We start from the raw sequence: 25,058 nt of genomic DNA, 5'->3' as shown, positions 1-25,058 counted from the left end.
ACAAGCATTAGAAAGATATAAAAGATTAAAAAAATCGTATGGCCCCAAACCCATCCCTGCATGGCAAAACCAGCCGGAGCATGACTGGCAAGCAAGTCAACTCACAAGGACTTTTTTATAGAGAAAAGCCCATGCAATCAATCATCCCGTCTTCTCCTTTATTCCTTCTTTTTCCCCTCACCCTCCGACTCACTCCAATCCAACAACTCCATAAGCTGCTCCTCCGACAAGTTATGCGTACTCGCCTGCGCCTGCGCATCCTTCTCCAAATTCTTCATCTGCTTCTTCTGCCTCTTGCGCGCATTCTTGCCCATCTCCGGCACGCCACTCGCCGTCGCAACATCCTCCTCTGGCTCCTCATCAATCTCATCGTCCGTGTTCTCGACCTCCCCTAGCACCTTCCCGCCACTGCTGCTGTTGTCCGCCGCCCGACGACCCCCGCGGAGCTCGTTCGCTGACATCTTGGCTTCCCCGTTGGCGGCGGCGGCCTCTCTGGCTGCGCGCACCTTCTCCTGCTCCTTGCGGTGGTTCTTGTCGTGCAGGTGGGCGAAGAGTTTTTCGATGTACGGACGCACAAGGATGTAGCCGACCACCGAGAGGATGACTTTTGTCCAGCGGTTCAAGGAAACGTCGGCGAAGGAGAGGTAGAGGTTCTTGAAGAATCGGCCGAAGATGGTCTCGCAGAAGGCGTAGAGTTGGCCGAAAAAGTCGTTGAGGGCGTCGGCGACCACGTCGCTTGGGTCGGTGGTGGGTGTGGCCATTATGGTAGGGAGGGAGAGATGGGATGGAGTAGGTTTGTGGAGGAGGTGGTGAGGAGGAAGAAGGCGAGAGAGAGGGAAGGAAGTTTTGTCTTCTCTGCGGAGGAAAAAAAAACAACCCCGTCGAAGATCCGTAGCGTAGACTGATGAGGGAAATAAATTGGTGGAGAGTGGAGTAGAATACCTATCTAGTCCGGAGAAGGGAACGGGAAGAGCGGATAGGTCGGCTGGAGGGTCCTGGGTTCCTGGCACGAGATACGAAGAAAATTCCCAGGATACCAATGAGTCTGGTAAAAGACTGTTCTATCTTCACTGATAAGGTGACGATTTCATTATAGATGGGTAGTATCGAGGTTCTTTTGCTGTCTCGGGGAAAGGTGTTGAGTACCTGGAAGGGCCGTTTACGGATTAGCGTCATTACCACGGATAAATAGCTCTTCCGGGACCTGAGGCCGCAGTCGATCACGTGCAAGCGCGCGTCTCCAAGCATCGACGCGCGATGCTCTCTGGAGGGGTCTTGATGCTTCGGTCTTTACGGTTTTTCAGTCTATCTTGCTGCGGTCGTATTACCTGTTAGCATACTCATTCCTCTCGAGTCTCCCGCCTCCAAATATGGACCAGAATGTAGAAGAAGTAGGTCTCGAAGAGGTAAGTCGCGGTGTTCATGGACAATAAGCTCCCTTATATTTATGCTCAATTGCTCATCACCAATCCGCCCCTCCAGCGCTTGAAATCGGCCCTGTGGCTCTCCATTGGGAAGATTGTCGACGAGGAAACCATCAAGCTCGGTGTCAACGCCACGCCTCAGTTCATTGGCGCTCTCACGGAGATGGTCTGGGCCCAGATAGGTATGAGCACATCGCTGCCCAGACAGAATCAACTTTCTATCCGACGTGATGATCATGTATTGCGCAGTCTGCGTCATTGGATGGTCATTGGAACTTTGCGCTGACTCTGTTCTCATTCAACCAGAAACTGTGAGCCAAGATCTGGAATCGTTCGCTAAGTAAGTGCAGTACATTCTTGAGATGTGCATAGCTCGGGATTACCATGCTTGATGAGAAGGATTTCTTATCCTTGGTTGCAATTTCCACCTTCATTTGTTGGCGAAACCGAGCGCTGCTTCTTCAAGTCTTGTATCACAGCTGACATCCTCGGTTTACCCGATTCAGACATGCCGGCCGCTCCACCATCAACGTTTCCGATGTAATGCTTCTGGCCCGTCGCAACGAGGGTCTGGAATCGATTATGCGCGCTTTCGTTGATCAGATGCGCGAGGAAGAAGAAGAAGAATCGTCCTGAAAGAATGCCCGGGCATCATAACTACCCATTGAACAGAGGACACCAGACCGGACTTTCTCTGTATCTCATTGGCGGCCCCTTTTCGCTTCCGCTTTCGTCCTACGTGGGAATCAAGGATAACCTAATTACTACACCCCTGTCTTATTCGACTAACACCCCCCCGGGCTTGGACTCTGTGGCTTCGGTGCCTCCGCATATCACAGGAGACCAGTTGAGGTCAGCCAAGCTTCCACGGAATCCTCACCCGCCCGGCTATTTGACGCCACCGGTTCATATCAAGAAACGCATCGCAAGCGGGCGTGCACCTGGGAATCGTGACGCTTTATTAACGCTATCTCATCCAACCTATCTCCCTCTGTTTCTTGAAGGACCTGACGAATCATTGGTGTAATTTCTTTGATCTAATGGATGACTGGCGGGTGATCAAGTGATTTTGGCTGTACCTAACTACGTCCACGTCATAAGTGGTAACTATATACATTACAATATTCCTACATCCTATTTCTAACCAGTCCAACAATACGCATGTAAAACATGGATGATTACAGCGTAGCTAAACAATATGACTATTGGCCGCTCGCTACAGCGTAGTCAAGGATACGTCATCGCAACGTCTATGCCAGTCAGTCAATATCAGATAGGACGCTTTATGCATTAGGTAGGTAGGTATGGAGGTATTTAAGGCTATGCGATTTTCCAACTATTCAATGTTCTCGATAATGCAGATCAATTTATATTTGAAGTGATATACCTAACTTATCCACCCACTGAGAAGCAAATAATTAGAGCTCTCCCATCAAAACCAAAAACATGCTCAACACCGAACTTAATCACAACACTTGTCGAACAGCCCTAAAGGCCACCGCACCTATGAAATCAGTCCGATTCCATGGCCCCCGCGACATTCGTGTCGAAGAGATAGACGAGCCAATTTGTGGCAAAGGCCAGGTGAAGGTATGTATGCTTGGTTTTCTCCCGGTGCATCCGGGATCTCCTCTGCCACGGCTGTGCTAGCAACCAAGTAAATGGATGTTGACGCAATGTGATCTAGGTACGGCCAGCTTTCGTGGGGATATGCGGTAGTGGTAAGAGAGAACCTATCATCGGATTCACGGCTTTACGTGAGGTGACAGAGGCTGATGAAGGCTGCAATGGATGATAGATATACACGAATACACGGCAGGGCCTGTATTGGTTCCGCAAGAACCTCATAAAATCACGGGTGTAAAGGCGCCGGTGACGCTGGGTCATGAGTTCTCGGGGATTGTCGAGGAGGTCGGCGAGGGAGTGACGCACGTCTCGAAGGGGCAGAGGGTCGTGGTCCGACCGACTATCTACGATGGGACCTGTCCTTCGTGTAAGGGCGGTTATGAGCATTGTTGTGATAATATTGGGTTTATTGGACTGTCTGGTATGTATGATTAGACAGTGCACGTGCATGTCCATGTATACGATGGACCAATTGACATATAAAGCTAACATTAGTCGCAGGATATGGCGGCGGAATGGCCAGCAAACAAGTCGCCCCAGGAGACCACTTCTACCCCATACCGGATAATATATCGCTCGAATCCGCGGCCTTGATAGAACCGCTAGCAGTCGCCTGGCACGCCGTCAATGTTTCTCCCTTCAAACCCAACCAGCACGTTTTGGTAGTAGGCGGCGGGCCCGTTGGGATCGGCATCGTCCAAGTCCTCAAGATGCAGGGAGCTAAGACCATCACGGTAGCCGAGCCGATGGCCCGACGGCGCGAATTCGTGCTGGAGTACGGCGCCACGCATGCTATTGATCCCAAAGAGGATGATGTCACAGAACAGATCATGAAACTGACCAACGGGCTGGGTGCCCATGTTGTCTTTGACTCGGCGGGCGTTGAGCAGGCGTTGCGCGGAGAGGTCGATGCCTGCCGGACACATGGCACAATTGTGAACATCGCGGTGTGGGAGAAGAAACCTTCCATGCCTGTTAATGACCTGATGTATAATGAAGTGCAGTACACGGGGGCTGCACTGTATGATGAAAGTGCATTCCAGAATGTGATCCGATCTCTCAATAATGGCATGTTGATGCTAGGCAGTCTTTTAATCCGTTGACCAGCCTACTAACAAGTCTTTTCAGGTCAATTGAAACCCGAGAGGATGGTCACATCCATAGTCAAGCTGGACGAAGTGGTCGAAAAAGGATTCCAGTCATTGGTAGATGACCGAGGCGAGCATTGCAAGATCTTAGTCGATGTACAGGCATAGCCGCGAATCTCAGGGTAGGATAGAACGCCCCTCTAAACAGCATCTCATTTCCAGGAGATAATTATGAAGCCGAAAGCATTGCCTGAATTCTACTACTATTTTCATTACCATGGCATCGTTGATTTCGGGACCCAGTGTTCTAGTTACAGCAGGCGAAATCCCACTGTCATAACACAGTCAAAGTCGCGCCGAGTGTCCTCAGGAACATTTCCAGGACGATTTTCAGAAGGATCCTCTGCCCTAGGCCTGGAAGGAGGGTTCGAATTAGTCTGAGTAGCGTAGAAGGTTCGGTGCGTCCTTCCAAGAAGAAATGGGAGTAGAATACAAGGAGATGATGGAAGGTGGAAACCTACCGTACAGTCTCTGGCATTCGTGGCAACGTTGATTCATCAACAATAATAGTGATATCGATCGGTCGTAGTCCATCGACAAAATAACATGCGCCCTCTTCGTCTCCCGCCACAACCATCCTTTCGAACCCACGGAAGGGTGGTGCACACCAGAGCGGGGAGTGATTTCTATCCCATCCTGCTTGATAACCTGACCTGAACCCCAGCGATCCTCCATTGGCGCGATGATAATTGAAAAGGCAGAAGCCATTGCAGAGAGCGGCAGGAATATGCAGGACATTTTCCAAAACAAGAGTTCGGGTAGGAGAATTGGCGTCCGGGCCAGTGTGCACAAGAAGTTCCACGGTCCCCATCCCAGCGATATCTAGTTCCACTCCAAACGTGAAATGGGGAACCTTTTGACCCACCGAAATATAGTCCTTGAAGTAGGAGCGATCTCGGGCATAGTGGTGAGTGCCCACAATCACTAACCAGTCCAGACATCGACGGTTTTCAGGCATGTTGATTCTGATAGATGTGTAGAGGTCTTTGAATGAGATGGAGGCATTGGATGTCGTTTCTAGAAACTGCAGCCCCAGATTCAAACCCACCTCTAGTCAAGAGAGGCAGGTAACCGTTTAGCGATGAGTTGTGAGAAGCAGAGAAGAACATGGAAGAAATGAGGAAGGGAAGGTATTTGCTGCTCGATCAGGCAGGTGCAATCTACGACTCTCTGCCTCAGGCCCCGGATATTCGGGCATTTCTAGACCGTCTGGGGTTCTATTCAACGGTTGTTTATCTCGGGTTTGTCTTCCGAGCATGGACGGCTTCTCCGTAGTGTTCTTCTCCAATCTAGCCTATTCCGGTTCACACCAAGGAGCCAGACCACCAAAAACCTCATCAGAATGGCTCAATGGCACAAGCTCCGTGGAGATGAGCATGCCACGTGATTGATGGGATACGAGGCCCCAGATCGATCTGAGTTTCGAACGACCTGGCCATCTTTGTTGGACAATCCAGCATGACAACTCCTCGATCAACCCAAAAGGTGGGTCGTCAAGAAACGACTCCAACGGTGGTTGAGCATCACACTTGATGATCATACTGCCTAATGATGATTCATTACCGTTCTTTGTATACCTCTGGCATCTATTTTTGTCTTGTTGGGACGAATAAACTTCATCGTGACGTGACGACCCGAGAAGACAAGAGAAGGCACGAGTGGCGGTGCGGAGGCTGGTGCGATGGCTTGGACAGACACTGATGAGGTAATCCCAGGGGATGTGGATGCCTGAAGTGGCGGCCTGAACCATGTGACGTGACACGTCCGCTGGGTGCTGAGTCACCAGCTCGCTTGGGGCCAATCACGGGACAGACCACAGCAAGGGTGACATCATTATCTACCGTTTTCCCCGTCGCGGGTGGAAAGTCCCAATCAGATCCGGTGCGGTCTTGTCGTCACCCGTGGATCGTCGTGAGGATAGTCTGCGATGGTCGCCGATGGCCTCCTTGAAGGGCCCGTGAGATTTATCGATTCTCCCCTGGGTTCCACCTCTCGCCCAGACATTCAAGGCAAATGCCTCCACCGATCTTCACCCTCCCTCGACGGCTGCGGTGCGTCCCCTGGAACCTTGTCGACAATGCAATTTTGCTGCCTTTCAAGTTCGAACCTTTTTCTCTCCTGAAAACTCTATATCTTGGTGTCGAGCGAAAAGGAAAACTTTGAAACTAAGCCCTGCTGCCCACAGTTGGCCAACCTCTTGATCTTGCTTCCCTCCCCTCCTTTTCAATCAATATATAACCCTTCCGCCTTCGGATTTTCTCCCGCCCTCGCTTGCCCGGCTTTTATACAACGGACAAACACATCGGCGAGACACCGACGAAATCACCTCTATCACCCAGCCTCCAGAGCGATAGTCCCCACGTCAGGATGGGTTTTGGCGGCGTCATTCTTCGCTTTTTTAACCTAGCCATTCGCGTGCTCCAGTTCTTGGACTCCGCCGTCATCCTCGGCATCTTCTCCTACTTCCTAGCCGTCCAAGCTCGCCATGACCAGACGATTCCCCAGTGGATGAAAGCGACTGAGGGTCTATCGGGCGCTGCCACCCTCTACGGATTACTGGGCATCCTCTTCACCTGCTGCCTGGGAGGAGTCGCCTTCTTTGCCTTTCTGGCCGTCGTGCTCGATGTCTGCTTCGTCGGTGCCATGGTGGCCATCGCCGTCATGACGCGTGATGGCACCCAGAAGTGCACCGGTAACGTGAAGACCCCCCTCGGATCAGGCGACAGCCACGCCGAGTCGGCTTCGAACGTGACCTACGGTTTCATCTGTGAATTGCAGAAGGTTACATTTGCTGTCTCGATCATTGGAATGTAAGTTTCAAACATCTGTCATGCCACCCTCCTTGAATTTCCAAAAAAAAAACAATTTGTTTTCAAATGACATTCCCCAGTAACATTTCAACCCCTCTTTAGCTTCTTCTTCCTGGTCTCGATCCTTTTCCAGGTCCTCTATGCGCGCCACCACAAGCGTGAGAGGCGCTTCGGTCCCTCGCCGGCCAACGGATACACCTACGGCACCCAGGGCAAGAGCCTCTTCCGTCGCAACAAGAAGAACAACCCGGAAACTGGCAGTGGCGACGACATTCTCCCGGGCCATCCCACGCCCCACGATGTGGAAATGGGTACTCCCGAAGAGAAACCTGGTCTTCTGGGCCGCATGTTCTCCCGGAAGAAGACGGCTACCAACACTCCCGCACCCACCACCGGCGGCTACGGTTACGGCAATTCTGCGTACACTGGCAACTACTAGGGTGTGTCGATGTCGGCGGTCGCCCTGCACTACTGAGTGAGACCTGAGAAATTGTGAGCTGGTTTGGACAATCCATGAACGACGAGAAATAGGGACCGAGGAGTCCTAAAATATATATTTTCTGATCTACATACAAATATCGCTTGGTCGATGTTTCTCCAGGAGTACAAGAGACTCCACTTTATCTTCTTTTATCTATTTATTTCCTTTCTTTGTGACTTTGGATAAGGTCTACGACTTAATGAACTGGGATAAGATACCACTGGGATTGCGTTTTGACTGATTGGGGTTGCTATGTACCATGGCGGATAGGAATAGGCCTTATCCTTTTTTAATATATTGATTTTGGATTGACATTCCCATTTCTCGACAGCTTTTTCTTGTATTCTTTGTTTGTGGGATATTAATATAGACAGTCTGTCGACTTGCCACCTCTGGGCTATTCTACGATTGAAGAAGTTTGATTTCAGATCATTGATATTGAAGCATAAGACGTATTTCATGAGAAGAACTGTTGAATATTACACCAGTAAAATCAAAAAGCTAACCACAAAAAAAAAGCCCACCATCACAAATTGGTAAGAAAGTACAAGGGTGATCAAGACACAGGGAGAGGACATGGTCTGTCCCCGCGCCAGGCGGGGATCCCACCGGAGATAGCGAAAGAGCGATCCGTCATTGTACTTCTTTAGGAGGCGGGCTGCATGGCGCCATGGCGACACTGCGTCCCGGGGGCGACGCTTCCCATGTTGACCACGCGACCATTGCTGCACAGAGACCACGATTTGCCGTCTGTGCCACACACAATGCCGCCATTTGTGCAAGATCCCTCGGCGGTGGTGTCTGGCGTCTGGGGGCTCTGCTCGCGTGCGGGCTCAGCAGCAGTAGTTTCTGTGCTCTTGGCCTTGGGGGTAGTTGCGAAGGTCGAGGCGACTTTGTGCACGGAAGGGCTGGCCACGGCGGAGCTCTGCACGGCATGAACGCTGGGAGCCGCTGAAGATGCGGCGGCAACGGCACTGGAAGAGGGAACCATGGCGTTTGAAGCGACCGTGCTGGTGGAGCTTTCCTGGTAATCGTTCATGTTCATGGTTTCGGCGAAGTTCGCACCTTGGGTCATGCTCGAATCGGAGCTGGAGGAACTGGAACTAGGGCTAGTATCGACGTTGGCGGCACGGCCACCACCCAGGAACGGAGCTGAGCCAGTGCATTGGTAACCCTTTCCACTGAGCGAGCCTTCAACGGACGGTCCAGGCAGCGGGAAGTTGACTTCCTCTCCCTCGATGGTCTTGCATTGGGCGGGTCCACCGGTGTTGGCGCGGAACAGTTCAGGTAGACTGCTGAAAGCATCGCGGCGGTCGAGATCCCTGGTCCCTTTACGGGCACCTCCTCCGATAGTGACCTGAGCGCAGTTCATGTACATCTCGCGGTTGCCAACCTTGTTGAACCAGCTCCATGCCAAAAGAGCCTCACCGGTCTGGGCATCGCTGGGGATAGTGAACTGGTAGGACTTGGTGATGGGGCATCCACCCAACATAGAATGAATGACCTTGAATGTCGCACCATTGTCGTATGACAGGGCGATTTGGCATGATCCTCCACCGTGCGTAGCACTACCCTCCAGCTCCAACTTGTACGAGCCACCCGGGCTATAGGTTGCCACAGAGTTGAACGGATCCTTGACATATCCCTTGCAGGGATAATCAGAGCCATCCGTGGACAGAGGGTTGGTGTACGAGTAGTCTTTCTGGCCGCTCGCCGCCTTGTTCAACGGGCTGCGAATGGGGTACGGGTTGGACATCTGGATGTGGCCAGAGACAGCCGAAGCCAGAAGGCCTCCGATCAACAGCAAGCCCTTCATCATGATTGTAGTATGTTGTTTCTGTAAAAAAGGAGGGACTGAGATGTGAAGATCTGTCCCGATGTCAGTTTCTTGACTTTCAAGCAGCTACTCCGCTATCAGTACGCGTTATGATGCTCACCTTTTTCAAAAAGAAATCGAATCTCTGATTCTGAATTCGCAACCAAATGTGTCAAAATAACGTAGCAATATTCCCTGGAGTTGGGTCTGCTGTTTCCTGGATATTGAGAGAAGCACGCACAAGCAACCTCAGGTGGTTTGGAAGATGTAAACAGAAAGCAGCCTGGCAGATATTTGTCGGCTAGGGATGGCGCGTCTTATATAGACAATGGCCGAGAATGTCTATTCACCGTGTGAGGCATGCCTACTCGGGAGTATTCACTATTCAAGGCATGTCTGATGGCCATTTCCATTGTCTATTTCGGGAGTAAACCGGTTATCGCAGGAATGGTGAATGCCAACAAATCCATGTCACTGCAGTCCGGAGCAACGGGTCGTCTTGGGGCCAGGAATGTTCCGGCGGGAAGCCATTATTCACAATATCGCTACCCGCACAGCTGAATTCTCAGCATTCCACATATCTTGTAGAGCCTAAATCTGTTCACAACTTGGCCTCGGCTCCGGATGTCTCCTCATCGTGCCAACATCGGAGTAGTTCGGGTGGGCGTGGCTTGCAAGCCTCTTGGTCTCATCGGCGATGGTTACTTTAAATAGCGGAGAATTCCTGGACGTGGATGAGATCATTGAAGTTACCGGGCCTGTCGCTATAGCGCCGTGGAGTATGAAACGAACGCCAGTGGCAGGGGTGGCGTTTGCTTGGTATACTCCGCTGCTGCTATACTTCTTGGTTTAGGGCAACGCGGGTCATTGTTCATCTTGGCCTGAGGCACCCAACTTCCGGGAAGCTCGCGCCGGCTCTGACCTCATCCTTCCTCCATCACGCGCACCGATCCTGATGATGCTATCCTTTTCGGCGGCAGTCTTCTACTCCGTCTAGATAATCATTCCTAGCTCTTGTCTACGGATTATATCCTGTGTTACTGAATGCCTCTTCGTTTTGTTCTCCCTACCAAGCTTGCTGGTCGTGCTCTCCCCTTCCACCATACCGCGCGTTACCATGGCGGCCAGGAATCTGGCTCCCACTTACGCAGCATTTGCCACACTTTGTCGCGCTGCCGGATAATTCGCCCGGTCACCGTGGCGAACCGATCTTCACCTCCTCCGTCTCATACCTTTTGTACTTCTCCAGTCTCTCCTCTCCCTGTCCGTGTTACCAGTATTCAAATCACTAGATTGCATTCCGTGAGAAGACGATCCCTGAAGCTTGCAACCACCCCAATCCCTTGGCCACCCCACTTGAGGCCATTTTCTTCCTGTCAGGCACAGAGTCTTGGCTCTCAGGCCGTGTCGCTTGAAATGGCAGTCCCCAAGGAGGAGGACGCTGCCCCAGTCGACAACCTCAAAGGAAGCGCCGATCGCGACGCGCGTTCAATTGGCCCGTCAGAGGATGTCTCCATAGACCCAGAGTCGGACGACAATGTGCCCGTTGAAGCGGAAGAGCTCCGAGAGGCCTTAACGCGACCTCCACCGGTGAATAGCAGCTATCTGCCTCTCCCTTGGAAAGGCCGATTGGGCTATGTGTGTAATCTCCCGGAATTGCTGGCCCGTACGTAGCTGATGGTCAACAGGCCTGTTTGAATACGTACCTGCGGTATTCAAACCCACCGGTTTTCTGCTCCCGCACTTGTCGCATTGCGTCTATCTTGGAAAACCGACATCCGCTCTCAGACCCCTCCCAGCCTCTTCATCCTACTAAGAATCGCCCGGATCGCTCTCAGCCTCCCGATGTTGCGCACGGTCAGGCTTTCGTTGAGTCCTTGGGACTTGCCAATGCGCGTGATGTTGTCAAGATCTTGCGTTGGAATGACCGGTATGGCATCAAGTTCATGCGGCTGAGCAGCGAGATGTTCCCTTTTGCCAGCCATAAAGAATATGGGTATAAGTTGGCTCCATTCGCCGCTGAAGCGCTCGGCGATGCCGGCCGCGTTATCGCAGAACTAGGCCATCGTGTGAGTGTACATCCCGGCCAGTTCACGCAATTGGGCACCCCGAGAGAGGATGTTGTCGAAAGCTCCATCCGAGATCTGGAGTATCACTCGGAGATGTTGCAGCTTCTCCGTTTGCCCCCTCAACAAGACCGAGATGCGGTTATGATTCTTCACATGGGTGGCGTTTTTGGCGACAAGGAAGCCACCCTTGATCGTTTCCGACAGAACTATCAAGGTCTGTCACAAGACATCAAGAATAGGCTGGTCCTGGAGAATGATGATGTTAGTTGGTCGGTGCACGACCTGCTGCCCATTTGTGAGGAGCTCAACATCCCGCTTGTCCTGGACTTCCATCACCACAACATCATCTTCGATTCGACCCAGCTGCGGGGTGGCACGTTAGACATCATGCAGCTTTTCGACAGGATCAAGGCCACCTGGACTCGGAAGAACATCACGCAAAAGATGCACTACTCTGAACCGACCTCGTCTGCCATTACGAATCGTGAACGCCGGAAGCATCGTGATCGCGTTACCGCTCTCCCGCCCTGCGATCCTACTATGGATTTGATGATCGAGGCCAAAGACAAAGAGCAGGCCGTCTTGGAGCTGATGCGCATATATAAACTCCCCGGTCACGGGCTTTCTAATGATTTGATACCTTATGTCAGGACCGACGAGAATAAGCCTTACAAGCCCCCACGTCAGTCTAAGAAGGAGGGTGCGTTTGTCGACCTCGATGGCCTCGTCCCACCCCTAAAAACTGTTCCCGACGAAGAGATTGGTATGGGAGGTCCTGACGGCAGGGTTTATTGGCCTCCCGGTATGGAGGAATGGCTCCGACCAAAGAAAGTCATCCAGACCAAAGCAGCTCAGAGTCCGGCCAAACCGCGCGCATCCAAAAAGACCAATGGCAATGCTGTGGAGCCTGCCCAGCAGAGTGGAGAGGCTGATAACGGTAGCACTTTGGCAACACCCGATTCTAAAAAGCCCGCGCGGGCCCCGCGTACTTCCAGTGCAAAGAAGTCGACAACCAGAAAGCGTAAAGCTTCTGCTGAGCCAACTCCTTCCTCTGCTTCAGAAGAGGAGGTGCCCCCTGAGACGCCCAAGCTTTCTCGGTCGCGGACTACTAGCAATCGACGAAGTACCCGCGTGAAGCAGGTTAACTATGCTGAGGATAGTGGGTCGGCGTAGGTGCTCTTGCATGTCACCTTCTAATGACCGCTCATCCTCCTGTACATTGGTGATATTATAGGCATGGAGCTAGACTTGGGCGCATCATCGCCGCTTGTTTGTCTATTCATTCAGTGGCTGTCAACCGTGTGGTTTCCTGCACGTGTAACATTATGCACTTATTCTGGGCCTTGGAAGCTTTGATGAGTCTACCTGTAATCATAATAGCAATGTATATAATCAGATAAAAAACAAATGGAGTCAATGTTGACCAAATCTTGTTTCTGTATTGCTCTGTCATTAAATTAGTGTTGCCTCAGGCGCCCCCACTTGGCAGCGACCGGCCGCTGAATCTCGTGTCCTCAGGATAACGTCACTCGCAAACATTCGCAGCAGGCATGAAACAGCCTGATACTTTCTATCTTGCACTAATTGAAATCCTGCTTACTGACCAGCACTAAACTGTCATTCTGGCCTTCTAACCCCTTGATGACAGTCACTCTCGTTTAACAATCCCCCCAAGCCCACAGTACACCGCGAACACATTAAACCCGCGGCATCCAATTTTAAAGCCACGACTATTTTAGACTCCCTCCTGATTCAACACTAACTTAAAGCGAACCTGCATCCCATCGCCTATAAGGCTGAAACGATCGATCCTGGCTCCCAAACCGCCAGCCCGCAATCGCTGGCGCCTGCCTCTGCCGACTCCCTCCTCCATCAGACGCTCCCTCCCCGGTCGACCTTTCCCTCTCCCCACCAATTCCCTCGATCAGCCTCGACGCAATCGCCAGGGGAAATTCGCCCTTTTCCTCCGTGTGCTTTTCGGCCCCCACGCGAGCCGCCGCGCCCAGTCGCGCCTTTGGGGGTTTCGCTACGAGACCATCCCCGCCCTCCGCCAACGCGCCCAGGCACGAGTCTACCGAGCGATCGTCAATCGACAGGCCAAACTCGCCCAGAGACGTGCACCCGGGCGACGGGGAATCGTCGGACTCTTGACGGCAACACGGAGCCGACTCCGAGGGACGGAATTGCAGTCGCCATCGTCGCGGTTGGGCCAGGTCAATAATCCCAGGAGTGGCAGTGGCGGGGTGGTGCCGTCGGTCGATCGACGCAGGAATAATACGCTGAAGAGAGGGGCCCCTATGTCGCAGTACTTGCCGTCGTCGTCCTCCGCGCCCGGTGGCCGCCGCAAGAAGGTCTTCGAGTATCTGAAAGCGGCGAATGAGTTGCGCCAGTCGTACGCTGCGCAATGGACACAACAGCGGAACGGCCTGCGCGATTACGATGAGGATTACTTCAATACGCCCGGGGCGTTTCCCGATGTCGAGATCGCGCGGTCCGGCGATGAGGAGATGGTGATATTCCCGAGTTATGCGCGTCGGCTGGTTAAGGGGCTGCATCATTCAAGGGACCACTCGAGGCGACGTCGGGATTCGACTTCGACCATTGATGAATACCGTGGGGGCTCGGAGGAAGGGGAGCGCGGGCTGGCGGACTGGGAGGTGATCGAGGATGAGAATGCAATTGTCGCTGTCGATGTGCGCGGCTGGGTGTACGCGCCTCATCGCGGGCCGATGACTCGAAAACATCGCTTGATGATTGCGCTCGCTCGGAAACTCAGTGGTGTCCCGGCTCCGAATAACCCTTCGAATGAGGCTGAAGAACCGAATACTGCTGCGGCTATGGGGACTCATGGGGGTAGGGAAGATGAGATTGTCGACACGGAAGCTCAATCGATTATCAGGAAGGCTGAAGGGAGGACGGATACGGGCTTGGACGATGGCACACTACCGGGACGGCCGCTGCAGAAGACATCGACGTCGACGTCCCTGGAATCTACACCCATGAACAAGGATGAACTTTCGGTTGCCAACGCTCATCTTATGGAGAGACTGCGTCCGTTTCTGACAAATCCTGTGACGCAGATGCCTGTCACCGTCTTCTTTTTCAACGATGGGAAGAGTCAGTCCAGGAGCATTATGACCGATGAGTCCGGCCACTTCATGCTTCGTGCTGCGCTGCCTTTTGTGCCGACCCATGTTCGTGTGCTGGCTTCGGAGGAGCTGTCCGCCGTGAAGGAGGTCCAGATCATCGAACCGGCGGGGGTCAGCTTGATCAGCGATGTCGATGACACGATCAAGCATTCGGCCATTGCGAGCGGCGCCAAAGAAATCTTTCGTAACACGTTTGTCCGCGAGCTTGCCGGTTTGACCATCCACGGTGTGGCTGATTGGTACAACAAGCTGGCTAAAATGGGCGTGGAAGTCCACTACGTGTCCAACGCACCGTGGCAGCTGTATCCGTTGCTTGACCGATATTTCAAATTAGTTGGACTGCCCCCTGGCTCTGTCCACCTGAAGCAGTACAGTGGTATGTTACAGGGAATATTCGAGCCCACTGCCGAACGGAAAAGAGGGCCCCTGGAGCAAATTTTGCGAGATTTCCCCGAGCGCAAATTCATTTTGGTTGGTGATAGTGGCGAGGCCGATCTTGAAGTTTATACCGACATTGCACTAGCCAACCCTGGGCGCATTCTTGGGGTCTTCATCCGCGATATCACGACACCAGATCGTAAAAGATTCTTTGAGAAGTCGGTCGAACATTTGGACAACGCTGTGTCGCGAAGCCGCAGCACTCCTCACCTCCATGATGATTCTGATGCCATTGCGAGACGACCTACACTACCACCTCGTCGAGCACAAGGATCCCCCGATTCCTCCTCGGACGCCAAACAGCTAGATAATGCCGACTTGATCGACCTCCGAGACGAAGATGAGCTAAGGAATCCGTCAGACGAGGCGCTGAAGCCCCCTACTGCGCGAACACCACCCGCAAAGCCATCCAAGCCATCTTCTCTGCGCACAGTTGCGACCACCTCCGAATTAGAGAATGGCAGCTCGACTTCCTTGTCGCAGGACGCCATCAAAAGAAAACCAGTGCCACCTTTGCCAGCACGGCGTAACCCCCAAGCAGGGCAGGGACTATCAGAGACGAGCTCCACCACTTCCTTACCCACTCGTCCCAAGCCAAGCAGCGACAACAGTTCATTCGTTTCCCAAGACACGAACGACCAAAGGCCCTCCCGTACGAAGCAAGCGCCACCTCCACCCCCGCCTCGTCGAAGCAACACCGGTGCAACTACAACCGCCCCAAGCATTGATTCTACACGAACAAGTTCTCCCCGACCTCCGCCTCCGCCTCAAAAACCACCGCAATCGTATCCAGCTGCTGCTGCAACTGCTGCCTCGACAGCATTGCAGTATGCGTCTGACCGTCTCCCCTGGGCCCCTTCGCCATCCAACCTCCTCCAAACCACCACTTCCAACTCAAATCTAAGAAACAGCAGTGACAGCCAAGACTCTGACTCGCAGTCCGGTCTCGCCTATCCCAGTTCCGCAGTCGGACCATTGCCCAGCCGCCGCGAGGAAACGTGGCGCCGACGCTGGGAACGCGCCCATGAGCTTCTCGCTGACCACGGCGTCGTCCTTGGGAGCTGGCGTGAGGGCAAAGATGTGCAAGATGTTAGTATATGGTTGGTAGAAGAAGCGTTGAAAGAAGCGAAGAGAAATGCCGGTGGTGGAGGGCCTAGAGCCTAGGGCAAGTAACTAACCAGCGGGTTGGTTGTCGTCAGGCGGCTCGTATGTACATAGACAGACAGCGGCTTTTTCTCTCCTCATTTTCTTATTTATACATATTCAATACATGAATGGACTGAGGAGTCCGTACTTGATATTATTTTGTGTTCTGGGGGTCGGAATAATACTGGGGTGGTGAACTTGTAGATGATCGGATGTATATTTTGCGAAAGATCCCGGTGTAAGCAAAATGGAGATTTTCATCTTTCTGGCCGCGAGATGTGCATTGGAATTGAGAACCTCATGGAGGAAAGACATCTTGTACTCCAAGGAAAATGGAGAAGACTGCCTGAAATTTAAACTACTTTGTTTTATATGACACTTTGAGAGTGCATAGATCTATCTATCTAATGAATTAGGGAATGCGTGAAAAGACAACGTTCTAAAAAGTTATAAAGTTTGATATTATGTGTATAAGACTGAGTTATGTGATCCAGCAACCTCAAGTCCCTGACAGTATGTATGTATAAACCAACATGAGAAAAGAAATCAACACAGGGTCTTGAACTCCTCCTTATCCATATCCTTTACTATGTCTTTATCCATGTCCATTCATGTTAATATCAGGTCAATGTAAATGTAAACATCATGCCGGGAGCTCGTAGGAAGGCTATAATGCAATCGTTTGAGGAAGAAGATAGAAGGGAGAGGTGAAAGTGAAAGAAAGGTCGAATGAGAGAAGGCAAATCGAAGATGAGAAGAAAGGAGATGGACGTAGAGAAGGATCGAGACGGAGGTAAGGGAAGAAAGGGAAAAGAAGGACAAGTATATAGATACAGATGGCAGTTAGTTCCATACATCAGGTCACTGACCCGGGGATGCAGGGTTACTGGTTGGTCCTGAAAGATACTCCTGTGGTACTTTGGGCACGCGTGGAGAGCTCGCCGTTTGGGCAATTGTCCGCTGTTGAGATCGAACCAGATCACGCTGTCGCTCCTTGTCTCGGTTCGTGCTTGAGCCACCAGTGAGTCGTCTCATGCCGCTGCGTAGCATGGATTCAATGGAAGAAGATCCGTCAGTTACACTGCGCGCTTGGGTCATCGGGTGAGGCACCGATGATTTATGGTTTAACAAGCGTTCATCAATGTCATACACTCCATCGTCCACTTCGTCGTCAGATAGAAAGGCGGAGTCACTGAATCCGATTGGCGGAGTAGAAAACTGTACATTGGAAGAGGTGGGAGAGAATAGATGGTTGACAGGAGAGGTAACGGAACGCGTGTGAGATACTGGCCGAGGAATCGGGTGGGACTGGGGTGTTGAGGTGGCCGACTGGGCAGGTGCACTATCGAACCGCATATTTGGAGGTCGGGACTCGGCGAGACCGTTATGGAACGACGAAGTGGATGCGGTGCGCGCAAGTGATTTCCGCAAGATGGGAGCTGTTTGCTGGTCGTAGAGGTTGGCTGTAGTGTCGGCGTAGGTGCCCGTGAAGCCTCGTAGGGTTGAATCGGGTAAGTTGTCCAATGGTGGCATGATCGGCTCGGTCTCGTCGAAGAAATCGTCCAAGCTGTCTAGTTTCTGGACAATGTCTCCCATGTTGCCATCAGTCTGCGTGTCGATTGACTTCATGGTGTCGGCTCGCAAAGGGAAGAATGAGTCATTATATTCGTCTGCATGGAATTCCACTTCGGTGTTGACTGTCTCCTGTGCTTCCATGCGGTCCACGTCAGCACAGGTGTAAAATACGGCATGCACATTGTGTCTTGTGGTAGTCGACTGAGTAGCCGGCATCGGAATGGACCAGCCAGTCGGCTCTGGTATCCCGTACAGACTTTGTATCCGTTCGTACTCCTTACGGATGGCCCGCGACGATGACGACGAGGCCATGCTCATTCGAATATGATGCCGTTCCATCGGGTTGCCCGAAACCGTCATGATATGGTCCATAACTTGCAGGGCCTGGGGACAGAGCTCAGTTTGAAGTAGCCGCAGAAGAGGAGATATCAAGTCGGGCCCGTGGCAGGTCACTTCGCTGCGCCGCATGTCAATCTCGGGAATGAGCATACAGAGTATCTTCATGACCTTCGTTCGGAACCAGTCGGTTGTGTTCGTGAGCAAGCCCATCAAGAAGATAAGACTTTGGACATCTTGATCAGGGAAATAATACGAGCGAATCTCGGTCACGATGTGGCTCAGAAAATCGTTTTCCGCCTTGTACTGTCCGTTGGCAAATCCAAGCAGCGAAGCTGCAAGCCGGGGGCACCCCTCGCCTTCGGCGATACGCGCCAGCAAGGTCGCTCGGGCAAGGGTCTTTGGATCATCCTTAGGCCCGTCCGCAGTGACTGGGTCAAATTGATGGAGAAAATGGGACAAATTTGCCAGCACCGTAAACAGCAGTCGATTGCCATCACCGATGAGTTCGTTGTTTGGCAGACCACTCAAACGGTGTAAGACGTCGAGTGTTTTATTGAGCGATTCCGACGATTTCAATCCTTTGTAGACCAAGTTTTGGAGGCCATCAAATCCTCCCTCCCATTTAGGAGGCTGGCCCTTAATGAGCTCAGACACTACTAGGGGATCACTCATGTCGACACGGTCCATGAACTTCTCCAGCATACCGATACTTTCAATGAACTCGGTTTCGTGAATGGTGTTAAGACAGGCACACGTGGTCCAGAATAACTGAGGGTATCGCAACAGATCCGGAGGAGCCAGAGAGCTAATGATAATCTTGAGCGTCGTAAGAATTTCCATGGAGAAGGTACGATAATCGGCCTCTTCGTCAGCAATGGTGTTGGACAGCCTTGCCAGCATGTCCGCAAGCATCCTAGAATCGAGAGACAAGGATATGCAGCGGAACACTTGGAACGAACGGCAGGCCAGGTGTCGCACAGGACATGAGGTGGCCCAGTTTAGAGCCTCCTTTGCCCAAAGGTCGTTGATGCCCTCGTACGACAGACTGAAAAACTTGACAACGGTGCGGGTAACGCTAGACATTGAAGAAGGCACACGGCTCCCGTCGTCCCCTTCACTGTCACTGTTGTCTTCGTATTCCCAAACAACCTTCGGATCACTTTTTCGGATGGATTCGACAAAGTCCTCAAGCGACTGTCGGGTGTCGGTAGGGGAATCGTCTTCGATTTTGGCAGCAATCAGCTCATGGATGAGATGCACTAACATTTCTCGCGCCTGCTCCTGAACAGTAAGCGTATAATGATCCCAGAGGATGAGAACGACGTGCAGCAATTTGACAACATCATCCAAAGGAAGAGTGACGGGGGCAACCATCAGATCTACAAGAAAGATCAGTGCAACTTGACCGAGAGAAAGTCCTGCCTGCTTGTTGCCCACCGGGAGCACGGTCGCTAGGTCTGCGACGTAAGGAAGACTCTTGATATCTGGGGGCGCTGGCGTAATATCCTTTCGTTCTTGCACCATGTTCTTAGGGACGACCTGCATCAAAAAGAACTCGATGACCTTAGACCCGGCAGGAGTTCCTGAGAGAAACACCACCACTTGCTTTGCGTATTCCACAAAGTTCTGCTCCTTGCGCTCCAAGCAGAGACTAATGATGAAGTCAAGCACCAATTGGACATTTCCACCGTGAGGGCCCGTCGCCAAGGCCTGCCAGAGGGCCTGGACTTCGTTGGGAAGAATGGTACTGCATCGGATGGTGATCTCGAAAAGGTTGGCCAAAAGCATGTAAGATTTGACTGTTGGACCCCCGTTAGGGTCCACCTGCAGTTCCATGGTTTGGACCCAGGGAAGAATGGCAGCTACCATGTTTCGCTGACTGTCGGGGCGCAGGTTCTTGAAATGCAAGGAAAACTCGGAAAAGAGGGTAAAAGCGAGGTCGAAATGCTGCTTTGCCAGGCGCTTGGACGTCTCGAACTGGGCCAGCTTGTAAACAGCCGTGGTTTTGTCGGAGATACTGATATCAAAATCCTGGAGCCTGGAGTTCTTCTGCTGCCGCTCTTCTAGAATGCGCAGGAGTTTGGCGGATTTCATTCTGATCTCCCGTTTCGGACTGCCAAGCGTGACAAGAACTGCCCCTAAGATTCGCCAAAATCCAAGTGGATAGTCGGTGTGCTCAATAAGCACCTCGGTTACTACCTCAAAGTAGCTCTCCAAGGCCTTGGGTCGCTCGGTGATGTAGCACATCTCGATGGATCGTTCTAAGAGATACGAGTGTTCTTTGTTGTGGATAATCAAGTTTTTGAGCGCTCGCCTTCCAATCGCATGCCACTTATCACTGATAGTGTTGAAGATAATGTCCACCCATGAGAGCATACGTCCCACGTCGAACTGAAGAACTGCGCCACTTTCCGTAGTGATACTGATAGGGCCCGCCTGTTGTAATATTAGCCAGGTACAAGGGAGTGTGGGATGCAGAAAGAAAGGAACAAAATGCGTGCGCTACTTACGCATAACGATGCCATGGCACTGAGAGCTGCCGCACGAAGGTTCTTCTTCTCTATCTCCATGGCAGCAGCGGTATTCCGCATTTCGCCAGTCTCATGTTGGTGTGAGATAGCAAATTTGCGCATATTCTCTTCTCTCTGGGAGATTTGAGATTGATTCGGGGAATAGCCACACCAATCCTCCATCAAGGAGAATGCGGATTTTCTAGACTCAAAGGGTATCCAGCGCGAGGGGTCCTTTGTACGGTTGACGCCCTCGAACAGTTCTTCCATCAGTCCACAGTAATGAAATCGCAGTCGTTGGAATTCCCAATCATTCTGAACTTCGGCATCGCTCAAGAAGATCCGCAAGTCTTTTGCATACGTGACAAGGTTGTTGACGATCCAGTCGTCGTTGAATACCTCTGGTTCCTGCAGAAAGTGAGACGTGAGTTTGTACACATGCGTCACCTCCGTTCGCAGCCGGTCCGTCTTTCGGTTGCGTCTCGGGCTGCTTGGGGATCTGTAGTGAGTGCTCATCCGCAACTTGGCCTCCTCGTTGCAGGTTGTCACGGCGTATTGGAGCGACTCGAGCAGCGTGCGGTAAAGGTTTTTGTTGATAGATCCCAAGGCTATCACAATGGCATTGCGAATTGAAGCTCGTTCTGCCGATAATGACGGTATCACGAAGGCGAAGAGGCTTCTCGCGGAACTGATCTTATCATGAGACTGTTGAGAGGAGCCCTTAGATGACTTTCGTGTATGTTGAGCATTTGCTAGCTGACTCTGGGATTGTGCACCGACACTGTTGAGTGTCGTACATGCCATGACGAGGTACAGTTTCCACTGTTCGATCAGAATCTCCGCCGTCATGTTGTTCCTGCCGAGTGGGCGGGTTTGACTGGCATCCATCGGAGCGTAGTAGGGAGGGTGTGAGCTCTCTGCGAGAGACGTTATCGTCTTATGCATCTGGACAAGTCTCGCGCAGACAATCTCTCTGCCTAGCGTGACAGCAAAGGGACAAGTCTCGAAGCTGATTCGAATGATGTTTGGAAACACCTTTGACCACAAAGTTGAATCATAGGAAACCTCACTGCTGCACAGCTCGATGAGAGTGTTGTGCGATGCACTCCTGCGTTTTCCCTTTTGAATGCGACTCCTCTCAGCTACCGTGAGTTGTTCATCGTTCACGTCCAGAATTTGCTGAGAGTCAGCCTCGAGGATTCTAATCATTCTTGTATTTTCCTTGCCGAGCGCACTGTCGAATTCCGTGATCAAGCGAAGTACAGTAATAGCGAAAGCCCGGACCCGTCTTGATTGGGAACACAAGAAGAAAAGACCATGAGACTCGATCTCCTCAACATGCGCAAGGACAGACGAAAGGTCCAGCTGGAGAGCACGACTTCCGGATACGGTCTTGTCTCCTGAATCAGAGGTAGCACACCTAGTCTTTTGCTTGATTTCTTCGATCCAGATCCTCAAAAGTTCCACGTAAAGCTTTAATGTCGACTCGATATGGCCCGGCCCAAGCATACCCTCATCCGACATAGTGGAATACCTAGCATCAAAATTGAAGATGAACCTAGCAAAGCCGATAGTAACCTGTTGGGCGTGCGATTGCCGTGCAATAACCTTCAAGGATTCTGCAGATGAGGAAGCAATGTTGGACTGAATGTGTGCTGTTCCCGTGCAAAGTAAATTGATTAGGGAGTTGAACGGAATATGATCGGACAAGCACCGCGGAAGAGCCTGGACGGCAACGTGGAGGAGATCGTAGAAGCCCTGCTTTTGGTCGAGGGTATTCAAATGGTCATCACGTCTTCCAAAGCTGAAAGCCTCTGAAATCGGGGTTTTGGGAGTCGTGCCGCCGAACTTCTCGTCCAAAGCCGCCTGCCCACCAAAAGTGTTGTCACACAGAAGAGTGATTTTCCCCAAGGTCTCACAGAAGCGAATGTAGTAGGCCTTTACGTTGTCACTCAGCCTTGAAGTGTTTACCGGGCGGGTGGTGTCATCCCGGCTTTCTGATGAGTTCGGCGGGCGGGGATCCGTGAGAAACTGTGGCCATTGCGAATTCGTTGACGCGGAAATGTCTGTGAAAGGGTTGGGAATCGACCCAGTTGGGAAAGGTGGACACAGCTGGTCACAAGTCTCCAGATCGGTAACTATCGCCAGGAATGCCCTAATTCCAATGACCATCTTCTCGGGTTCCATTTGTTCAATTTTCAGTTCCTTTCCGGAGAGGAACAGATCCGAGTTGATCATTGGAAAGATAATACTGCGGAAGCACACGTCCGGATGCTTGAATCCGATCATGCGTACCAACTGTATTAAAGGATCTGCCACCGCTGGCTCCGTACTCAAGTACGTCCTTTTCCCTGGAGGTAATGCTATTCTGGCGACCTCGTGAATATTTCGAAGCATTACATTCGGCGAATCTGAATAGCGGAAAAAGTAGGTCCATAATAAGCGACACATAGCCTGGAGAGCAGGGCCTCTAGTTGGACGATCCTTCAATCGCGGCGGAAGGCTCATAATGACTGATAGCCATTGCGACGAAAAGGTTTCCTTTGACGAGACACAGAGAAGGAGAACATGCAGAGGGAAAGCCGCTGCCCAATGCCGAGGCTTCATGAGCATTTGATTCAATCGGGACTGGACCAAGTCCAGAAACTCCTTCCATCGGGGTAAAGATAGATCACAGCTTGGGTTTGCAGCTACCGTAAGGAGAAGCTTCTCAAAAATGTAGCAGTATGCCTGTTTTAATCGCTGTCCATGGGCGTTGACGAACAAGCGCGCCAACGATCGCATAAAATCGCACGACTTGGGCCAGGAATCGGGCTGCGTTCTGATGCGGAGGTGCCTCATTCCCGAGACCAAAAGCTCGGCTTTCGCGTCGCCCTCCTTGGATGGGCCTCGCAATGTTTCGTCCTTCTGGTATTTGTCAAGCTCGGCAATAAACCGAGTCGTTACACTCGTGAAGTTCGTCTCACTCATAATTCCAAGTAGCTGGGAATAGATTCTCCAATTGGCCATGCGGAGCGGAGACGCCGTGATCTGGTCGCGATCAACGGTCTTGAGTTGGCTAAATACAATGTCCTCCAGGCGATCGGCCATCTCAAGTGTGATGAGGGCAAGACTGCTCTGGTTGAAAATCTCGATCAGCACCCTGCATACAAGGTACACCGATACGGTTGCGCGTCGCTCCGCCAAAACGACATCGTCGGGTCGCGAGAGGAAGCTGTTATTGGAAGCTGAGGGATCGGTCTGCGATTCCACTATTACATGCGGCGGTTCGGTGTTGCGGCGAATCAGTAACCCATTCTCCGAAGGATTATTCTTCGACTAGCAGGAGTGAATGCCGTTAGTGTCATGAGCGCCTGACAGGCAGAAGATACAGAACTTACTTGATTCGCCACCTGTTTGGCCAGGATCGCGGTGTCTCCCTTAGCCTTCCGCCAGAACATGATGGTGTCAATCAGTGGCTTTGGCTTCTGGCGCGCGATGTGTCCCAGGGCAGAAATCAATTGATCAAAGTTTGTATCGGCTCCCGGCCCACAGACTTGCTCAACTGGTGCGTCTGACTCCCCAAGCTTCATGATGGCCTGGTTTATCTTATTGTCCGCTTGTCCGACAAACTGATTTCGTTATTAGCCGACGTACCGAGGATCTTGATCCGGTGGTGCGCTTACAGAATTGAACAGATGATGCAAGGCATATTCCCCCACGGTTTTTGATTCAAAGTGGTGTTTTGAATGCGATCGACTATGAGAGCGTTCCCTCCAAGGCTTGCCATTCGAGTTCATTCTTCGATGGACTGTATTCGCAGGGCTCTGGCTGCCGACCTCATCCGTGTCCCGATCCTCGATGGTGCTCAGCGTGCCTGTTAAGGAATGGCTCGAGGCGTTTCCTCCGGGACTTTGATAACTCGCGTGCATATCTGTCTGGTCGTGCCGCGCAGCCGCGGCGCTATCCGGCTCTACACCACCGCCACGCCCGAGGGACGCAATGAGTTCGGGACTGAGAGGACTTGTGGAGGTGGAGGCGGCGAAACTGGGATTGCGGGAGTGTTGGATTCCATGAACTATCGAGGTCTGGCGATGATGGCCGTACGAGTTGGAGGGTCGCCGTTCCAAGGGGGCATCGTATGCGGCAGCACCGGGACGACCACTCGACGTTTCGGGGCTTTTTGAATGCGAATGACCGCGACGATTGTTCTGAGGCTGTAGGGACGAGGGGGCTAGCGCGAAGGGATCGGCCGGTCTTCCTCTGACGGCGGAGGTTTCCCGACTATGGACGGTGGACGAAGGCGTGCTCCTCGTCACCAAGCGCTCTGGTGGGGATGCGAAGACATGGTGCGACACAGGGCCGGACTCGTCAGGGATGAGGGGCATTGTCGTTGGCTGGACGGGGCCAGCTTTGATCGATGGATGTGAAGCCACTAAAGGTGCATAGTATTAGAGTTGGGTTATCCTTGCTTAAGGTTCAGGAGTCATCGTAGGATTTAAAATGGCGATGCATGTCATCAGAAGTGGTGGGAAAAGATCGGACCGT

At 52.1% G+C, this 25,058-nt stretch overlaps 8 protein-coding genes across 8 annotated transcripts; 4 read left to right on the top strand and 4 right to left on the bottom strand.

Moving 5' to 3' along the window:
• Window positions 1-158: 158 nt before the first annotated feature.
• On the bottom strand, window positions 159-761 carry KD926_002309 (uncharacterized protein; the record flags this gene model as incomplete). Its single annotated transcript, XM_053096988.1, has 1 exon — window positions 159-761. One exon carries the CDS (start codon window positions 759-761, stop codon window positions 159-161), a length of 603 nt encoding a protein of 200 aa, XP_052958911.1.
• A 609-nt stretch (window positions 762-1,370) lies between these two features.
• On the top strand, window positions 1,371-2,060 carry KD926_002308 (CENP-S family protein; the record flags this gene model as incomplete). Its single annotated transcript, XM_053096987.1, has 4 exons — window positions 1,371-1,406; window positions 1,483-1,606; window positions 1,674-1,764; window positions 1,931-2,060. 4 exons carry the CDS (start codon window positions 1,371-1,373, stop codon window positions 2,058-2,060), a joined length of 381 nt encoding a protein of 126 aa, XP_052958910.1.
• An 810-nt stretch (window positions 2,061-2,870) lies between these two features.
• On the top strand, window positions 2,871-4,153 carry KD926_002307 (putative alcohol dehydrogenase; the record flags this gene model as incomplete). The annotated part of the gene is made up of 3 exons (XM_053096986.1): window positions 2,871-3,014; window positions 3,291-3,471; window positions 3,552-4,153. The coding sequence occupies 3 exons, from the start codon at window positions 2,871-2,873 to the stop codon at window positions 4,151-4,153; spliced, it is 927 nt and encodes a 308-aa protein (XP_052958909.1).
• Window positions 4,154-4,449: 296 nt separating this feature from the next.
• KD926_002306 (uncharacterized protein) lies at window positions 4,450-5,156 on the bottom strand (the record flags this gene model as incomplete). Its single annotated transcript, XM_053096985.1, has 2 exons — window positions 4,450-4,552; window positions 4,660-5,156. 2 exons carry the CDS (start codon window positions 5,154-5,156, stop codon window positions 4,450-4,452), a joined length of 600 nt encoding a protein of 199 aa, XP_052958908.1.
• Window positions 5,157-6,565: 1,409 nt separating this feature from the next.
• KD926_002305 (uncharacterized protein) lies at window positions 6,566-7,447 on the top strand (the record flags this gene model as incomplete). Its single annotated transcript, XM_053096984.1, has 2 exons — window positions 6,566-7,008; window positions 7,111-7,447. The coding sequence occupies 2 exons, from the start codon at window positions 6,566-6,568 to the stop codon at window positions 7,445-7,447; spliced, it is 780 nt and encodes a 259-aa protein (XP_052958907.1).
• Window positions 7,448-8,135: 688 nt separating this feature from the next.
• KD926_002304 (putative extracellular protein) lies at window positions 8,136-9,308 on the bottom strand (the record flags this gene model as incomplete). Its single annotated transcript, XM_053096983.1, has 1 exon — window positions 8,136-9,308. The coding sequence occupies one exon, from the start codon at window positions 9,306-9,308 to the stop codon at window positions 8,136-8,138; it is 1,173 nt and encodes a 390-aa protein (XP_052958906.1).
• Window positions 9,309-10,349: 1,041 nt separating this feature from the next.
• On the top strand, window positions 10,350-16,125 carry KD926_002303 (uncharacterized protein; the record flags this gene model as incomplete). The annotated part of the gene is made up of 3 exons (XM_053096982.1): window positions 10,350-10,943; window positions 10,994-12,543; window positions 13,170-16,125. The coding sequence occupies 3 exons, from the start codon at window positions 10,350-10,352 to the stop codon at window positions 16,123-16,125; spliced, it is 5,100 nt and encodes a 1,699-aa protein (XP_052958905.1).
• An 843-nt stretch (window positions 16,126-16,968) lies between these two features.
• Window positions 16,969-24,898, bottom strand: KD926_002302 (putative cell morphogenesis protein (PAG1); the record flags this gene model as incomplete). Its single annotated transcript, XM_053096980.1, has 4 exons — window positions 16,969-20,457; window positions 20,532-23,849; window positions 23,912-24,142; window positions 24,197-24,898. The coding sequence occupies 4 exons, from the start codon at window positions 24,896-24,898 to the stop codon at window positions 16,969-16,971; spliced, it is 7,740 nt and encodes a 2,579-aa protein (XP_052958904.1).
• Between the last annotated feature and the right edge of the window lie 160 nt (window positions 24,899-25,058).

The sequence above is a fragment of the Aspergillus affinis genome (genome assembly GCF_023601865.1).
Source record: "Aspergillus affinis strain CMG 70 chromosome Unknown NODE_14_length_433147_cov_86_863592, whole genome shotgun sequence".
In the NCBI taxonomy this organism is placed as follows: Eukaryota; Fungi; Ascomycota; class Eurotiomycetes; order Eurotiales; family Aspergillaceae; genus Aspergillus; species Aspergillus affinis.
Note: the sequence above shows the minus strand (reverse complement) of the source record. Positions and strands in the feature narration are given on the sequence as shown.